General features: G+C 30.3%; 1 protein-coding gene across 1 annotated transcript; it reads left to right on the forward strand.

Moving 5' to 3' along the window:
- Positions 1–1,570: 1,570 nt before the first annotated feature.
- LOC105123995 (uncharacterized) lies at positions 1,571–3,131 on the forward strand. Its single transcript, XM_011023816.1, has 4 exons — positions 1,571–2,104; positions 2,248–2,388; positions 2,480–2,644; positions 2,914–3,131. The coding sequence occupies exons 1-4, from the start codon at positions 1,622–1,624 to the stop codon at positions 2,983–2,985; spliced, it is 861 nt and encodes a 286-aa protein (XP_011022118.1). The 5' UTR covers positions 1,571–1,621; the 3' UTR covers positions 2,986–3,131.
- The last annotated feature ends 4,541 nt before the right edge of the window (positions 3,132–7,672 follow it).

The raw sequence follows: 7,672 nt of genomic DNA on the forward strand, positions 1-7,672 counted from the left end.
TTCATTGGTTATCCCATTCTCATTATATGAATTATGAATTTAGTGAGTTAATCCGGTTGACTCAGTTTTTTTTAAACTATTTTTTCATTTAATATTGGGTTGATTAAGAATTAGGTTTCATGATTTGCTTTATTTGTTTTCTTTTAAGTTATTCTAGTCTTATGATCCGAGTTAACCCAAGTTAACTCTGATTACTTTTTATATCTTTTTTAATTATTTTTTTTCAATTTTATTATTAAATATTAGATCGATTGAGAATTGAGTTTCAAAATCTGTTTTGATTTGCTTTCTATGAGGATATCTTAGTTTCATGATTAGAGTTATGAGTTTTTGCATTTTAATCTTAATTAAATCGGGTTGTTTTGTTCAATTTTTTTTAAAGAGGTTAACTTGATATAATGACTCGGATCACAAGTCCTTCAATATTAAATTTGCTTTTTATTAGGTTGTCATCATCTCATGATTTGGATAGCAAGTTTGACGAGTTAACCTAGTTAACTCAATATTTTTTTTTTCTAATTGACTTTTTCTCCAATATTATAATTTAATATTGTGTTTGATTGAGAATCAGACTTCATAATTTATTTTGATTTGCTTTTTATAAAGTTATCCTTGCCTTATAACCTAAGAATAATACTTAATGAGTTAACCCAAGTTAACTTGACTTATTTTTTTAACATTTTTAATTAATTTTTTGTATAAATTTATTTGTTCAATATTAGGTTCAACATGGTTGATTGTGAATTGGGCTTCATAATTTATTTTAATTTACTGTATGCAATATTATCTAGTCTCATGACTATAGTAGTAGATTTAGCATGCTAACCTTTTATAAAGTTATCCTAGTCTTATGACTTGAGTTACAAATCTGACAAGTTAACTTAAGTCGTATTTTTAGGTCATTTTTTAATTGATTTTTTTTATAATTTAGTCCTTCAATATTGAGTTTATTGAGAATTAAACTTTATAATTTATTTTAATTTTTTTATCAAGTTATTATAGTTTTATAACCCGGATTGGTCAAAATCAATTCAATACGTTGTTATCTTAATGTTAAAAAAATATTATCTTACAATTTTTTTAGTTAAATTATGCTGTTACAGGTTGTCCAGATTGCTTTTAAACCTGTAGAGTCATTTAAATTATATCAGGTCAAACCCGACATAATTAAAATTTTTTTCACTAGAAAACAAAACATTAAAAATATCTAAATATTTTTTTTTACATTAAAGAAAAATTTAACCCATGTGTAAATGATATCTAGTTAATTGGACTAATTGGGTTATCAAAATAAGTTTTTTTTTTGGATGCAAAAGTAATCAGCATATGTTCGAGGATAAATCACCAAAGTTGAAGTTGCTAAATTTATGCGTTTACAGCGCAATAAAACAGTATTGCTAGCTAATTACACACAGTGTCAGTTTAGTTAGGTAGTTACCCTTCTTTCCTAATTATGCTTAAGCCCTGCCCCATGTCCTACCCGGTACAGTTCCGGGCAGAAAAAGTTGCCTACAGCCAATTTCACCGTCCACATCGCTATATATGCTGTAGCCTTATGGTTTAGTGACAGACGAGGCAATAAAAGCTAAACCCCACAAAACAGTTTCATTTCCTCTCTTCAATGGCTTCCATTCCTCATTTGTATTCTGATTATCAATTTTCTCCAGATAAGTTTTCAGAGATTTCATCTGTAATGGCTCAAGATCATAGATATGCTAGAACTGGTTCATTTTCTAGCACAAACATGTCAAGTGGTGCAATTTCTAGTCCTGGTGGTGGTGCAATGTTTGGAGATCACCAAGATTATAGCTTTCCAACACTGTATGATCATGACAATGGCTGTGCACTTGATGTTTTCCAAGAGGAGTCTAAGATCTTGTCGCCGATTCCGGCTACGAAATCTTGGCCTGAAAGATTTGGGATTTCGGATATGGTTTTGCCCACATTGATGGATTATAAAATGGGGTCTTATTGTGGCATGGCCAAAATTCAGAGTTTTGGTGGCGGATTTCAGTTATCGGATGTGCGTGAATATGGGGAGGATTGTTGTGGTATTTTGCCAAAATTGACGCCTGCGACGTGTCCTGCTGCTGAAGAAAATTGGGTATGAATTTTTTTTTCTCAAGACTTAATTTGTATAAGCATGATGATTTGGATTTTCATAAAAGATGTCTCTAGCTTGCTCACTTTCTTTGCATACATAGTTTTCTTTTTGGTGCTCATGATTTATAATAACTTCTTCTTTAGAGGCTTGAATACAATCGAATAACTGCAAAAGAAAGCACCAACATGGTCAAGGTTGGTCGTTACACGGTAGAAGAGAGGAAAGATAGAATTCTAAGGTATTTGAAGAAGAGAAACCAAAGGAACTTTAACAAGACCATCAAGGTAATCAAGTTTCTTTTTAACCTCATTTCATATTTAATCCTATATTTAGAAAATGTTAATTTAAACTATAATTTTCTCGACAATATTACAGTATGCTTGCCGAAAAACCCTAGCTGACCGGAGAGTTCGCGTTCGCGGGAGATTTGCTAAGAACAATGAAATATTTGAAGAGGAAACTGAGGTTAAGAAGAACGATGATAATATTCCTCATCCCCATCATGAAAAATATACATATTGCACTAGTGATGCAGTTCAGGTACTTTCCGGGATACAATATTTATATTTCTTTTTTTATTTTATGATATAAGTGCAAGTCTCGAATTGAAGTCTTACCTTAATTTATCATCCTTCTTGCTTTACTCTAATAAAAAAACCACGTTTTTGTGAAGTTAAAAAGTCTTGACTTCGAATTTCTCCTTATCATAAAGAAAAAAACCTTAATACACGTTTGGATGTCTATATGTGTGTGTGTCTGTGTGCGTGTGTGTGAATTAACGAATGTAAGTATCATTGTGTACTTTGCAGATCAAGAATGACGATGATGATGAAGAACAATGGCTGCAAGAGGCTTTGGCAAGTCTTATGTGTGTACCGTAGATTGCCGGATAATTGTGTCTAATTGGACAAACTGATGTAGGAATGTTGGGAACTATATGAGTAGCATATGTTTTTACTTGTAAAAGCACTTTCTACCAAGCTAGTGTTGGATTTGTTATAACATGACATCGCTTTCATGGTGGATTCTTTTCGGCTGTGAAACTGTAGTAATTAGTTGGATTTGAAAAGGAAGTCCATAGCACAGTACATTTACATCTTATAAAGAAAAGGCACAGTATTATGACCACGATAGTCTCCATGATATTCCATCAACAAGGACATGAAAGCTAAGGGGGGTGATGAGACACTCATGTAATTAATGTAGTAAATGAGGACATCAAAGGGGTTTTGATTATCTTAGTTTGTAACTGATCCAGTTCTATAATATGAATGGTTGGGTTAAATATATGGCTATAGAGCTGCTATCAAAGAAATCTGGAGCCATTATATATGGCAACAGGTGGTATCCCATCATCTTAAGAATCCATGAATGCCACAAATTTCTTAATTCCTTTTTCTCTCTAAGTTATGATTGCGTGCGTGCGTGTGTCTGGGGAGTACCTTAGCTAGCTACCTTCTGAAAAGTTTAGATATAATGTTTTGATTATTCTTTTGGTATGGAAGAGATACTGACAATACAGATAGATATAAATGCATTTAATTAAAAAATAAAAATAAAAATATATAAATAAATGTTTTTTTTAAAAAATTAAAGTGAATTTCTATATTTTCTAAACAAGAGTAATAGAGAGTACATGTCTCTAGAGACAATATTTAATATTTTTTATTCTTAAAATACCCTTATAAAAACATCTATATTTTAAATTATCCAACTAAGACATGTAAGGATAAAAATAATTATTATTATAGTTTTAAAATTAACTTGAGAGTTGATCTGATGTAAAGCCCGAGTCACAGGTCGGGTTGACCAGAGTCAACATAAGAATAAAAGTTATTATTATTATAGTTTTAAAATTCAATTTTAGATCGACATGGGGCAGGGCTTGAGTCATGAGTGAGGTTGATCATTGATTTAGGTCAATGTAAGGACAAAAACGATTATTATCACATTTTCAAAACCCGAATTAGGGATTGATCCGGGGTAAGGCTTGAGTAATGTGTTAGACGGGTTAACTCAGGTTGACCGAGGTCTTTATAAATTATAAATAATTATTATCATAGTTTTAAAAATTGATTCGAGAGTTAATATGGAGGAAGACCCAAGTCATAAATCAGGAGGTTCAACTTGGGTTAATCGAGGTCAATGCATGGATAAAAGTTGTTATTATCATAACTTTAAAAAATAACTCGGAGGTCGAGCGAGGTAAGGCCTAGGTTATAGGTCAACATGAATTGACCCGAGTCAATGTATGAATAAAAATAATTATTATTATAGTTTTAAAACCTGACTCGAGAGTTAATTTGAAATAAAATTCAGGTTACATGTTAGGAAGGTCAACCCAGCTGATCTAATTTTTTTTTAGATAATCAAAGCACAACCTTATTTTGACCAATTGTTTTTTTAAAAAATTCAATGATTTTTTGACTCATGTTTTTATTTTGAGTTGACTTAAGTTTTTTATCAAATCAGGTTAAATTAACCATCCATCTTTTTTTTCTTGAACTCAGACCAGATCAGACCTTGAGTCAATCCATCAAGTCAATCCTGATTTTATAACTAGAGTTATTTATAATATTATTAATTCCAGCACTTAATATAAACTAAAATAAAAAATTAAAACTAATTAGTTTTTTTTAATATATAAATTTGATAACTATATATATAAAATATTATATATATATATATATATATATCTTGTACACCATAATTAAATATAATTAAATAAAATATAAAAATAATCACTTTATTTTATACATCATTGAAGATAATTTTGTCTCCATTTGTTTTTTTATCTTGTCTCTCCTGTCTCTGCAATTTCTATCTCTACTATCCTAAAATAGCAACCAAATGCTATCTAAATATACCATGTTGATCAACTAAAGCAATTCATTTTCATCAATTCAATTCATTATTTAAATCACTGTATATCAATAACATATCACGCATAACAAAGTGTTAAATCAATAGCATTTTTTATTTTATTTTGTATCTCTATCATTATTTATGAAGGGAAAAAAATCCTGTTTAATGTTACACGAGGTCTACTTAATTATAATTGATATTACACTTGTAGCTTTTAAGAGACAGGAGGTTCATGCGGATTTCCCCCTTTTATTTCTTTTCTTAATTGTTTAGTAATGAGGTGGAGTGGTCGAATTCAAGAAAGCCAAAGGTTGATGTTTAAATTATCACCATCTAATATGATTACACTATACTTGGTTATTTATCCAAGAAATGGTGAAAATCGTGAATGAGGAAGGATTTATTTTCCTAGCAGATCAGTTTATATATATATATGTTTTGATAGTCTGATAAATAGAGGTTTTGATAGTCTGATAAATAGAAAAAAATGCATGTTTTGGGCGATATAGCTAGTTTATGCTCCAAACCTTCTAAGAGGAATAAAAACGTAAAGAATTATTAAGACTTAAAGAATTGGTGATTTTTTAAGGTTCTAAAAGTGAACTACAACAACTTTTATGAGACAAAGAAATAATATCCACAATCATTATAATGTCAAGCAAGAGCTTGGCACTCTTTAGTGCATAAAAGTGCTAAAATATTAGCATTATATCGTTCAAGTTAATTCTAGTAACAATTATTTGCTTGATTCACTTGTCAAGTTTTTAGGCATATGTACTTATTGGGTTGCCCTATGATCTATTGTACTGATCTTCTGATAATTTCCCTTAAGAAATCACAAACACAAAAATGGAGATATAGAGGGAAAAGAGCTGGGAATTCCATACATGTTAGCTAGACTAGAAATTAGTAAAAACTAAAGAAAAACCAAGAGATGGTAGTTAAACTCAGGGGCCGACCATGGTACATGTGTGGAAGAAAATGAGAATTTAATGAAAAATTGCTGAAATTGTGTGTTAGTTTAAAATAAATATTTGAAAAATATATTTTGAATCAAATGTTAGTATTCATTCTGTAAATTATGTTAAAGGTATGCTAAGAAAAATGATTTATATATTATGGACATAGTGAGAAGTGTTGAAATAATATGTAAAGGTGATAATTAGAGAGTGTGGCATGTAAAGAAAAAGGTGTGGAATGTAATTTTGAATACTAGCTAGATTTTTAAAAGTATTGAATTTAACTAAAGTATTGACTTTTGATAAATATTGAATTTTGAGGTTATTAGTGTGTTGGAGTGAAGGTAAAATATTGGATGGAATGTGATGTGATGAAGATTGAACGTGGAGCAATGATTTGGGATAAGAAAAGCTGGATGTGTGAGTTGTACATGGATTAAGTTTAATTTTTTTAATTTTTTAATTTTTTTTAATACCCATTTGAGTAGTGAATCAAAAACTCAGTTGAACTAGCTAGTTTAATTATTTTCTGATAATTAATTACTACCACCAAATTAATAATTTTACTCATGCTTATGGAATCCAAGGCACGCAAGTCAAATGATGTTGACGGGAAAGGAAGCTCTAATCCTTTGAAATTCTTCTTGGAGAAATGGTCAGTGTTTAGGCAGTTTCATCTTGCATTTCAAATACGAGTCAGCATGAACATAACGAAGCAATGGGAAAACATTGGCCTTTCGGCTTCTTTGTTTACATTATCCCCTCTAAGCCAAGGAGCTTGCAATGGGTGTCACAAGCAAGCATTCTTACAATCGTAAGAAAGCACTTACCTGAAAGTGATCGTATGGAGTCATCCTCAATTTGTCATTGTCATCACGGACCCATTCCCAATACATTCATGTACAATTTGATCATAAGCCTTTAATCATATATAGTGACATTAGGGTTTTGGGCAATCTTCACATGATGGTTTTTGACTTAGTCCTAGAAACAGTCACAACAATGTGGAAAAAACTTGTGGATGAATGGGTTTTGGAATCGAGAATTGTTGTGGCAGGCTTAAGAAAATAATTGAGGTTAAAAAGAAAATATAATATGAAATGAACTTCTGATTGTTTTTATATTTTAAAAAAATTATTTTTTTATTTTAAATTATTATTATTTTTATTTTTTAAAATCATTTTAATGTATTGATGTAAATAATAATTTTTTAAAAATAAAAATACTTTAATTTAATATATTTTATAATAAAAAATTATTTAAAAAACAACCCCATCACACTCTTAAATATATATATAAAAAAGTTATTAACGGGCTTATCTTCGGTTGAACCACATGCTGGAATGTGAATGTTTGTGGTTTTTGAAGAAACAAAGAGCTCTCTCTCTCTCTCTCTCTACACACACACACACACACACACATATATATATGTTTCGCTCGCTACATATTTTTTATGGCAATAAAGCTATCAGAAATTCCAACATACGGAGTCTAAAACTTGTGTTAAATCTTTATAAAGAGATGATATCTTTACAGAGAAAAAGAGGAAAAGGTTGTGAGATGTTAATTGTATTTTTCATGCCATTAATCCCTGTGTTTTTAATGGACATAAACCGGGAAGACCCTCAGGCCATGGATCCAGAGCACGGTGGGCCGGTCTCTTAAACTTAAAATATACAATCTATAAAATCACTTAAAATAAGAAAATCGCAGTTCATAGCATGTGTTTCTCTTGAATTAAATT

The sequence above is a fragment of the Populus euphratica genome, unplaced genomic scaffold (genome assembly GCF_000495115.2).
Source record: "Populus euphratica unplaced genomic scaffold, PopEup_1.0 scaffold12.1, whole genome shotgun sequence".
Taxonomy (NCBI): domain Eukaryota; kingdom Viridiplantae; phylum Streptophyta; class Magnoliopsida; order Malpighiales; family Salicaceae; genus Populus; species Populus euphratica.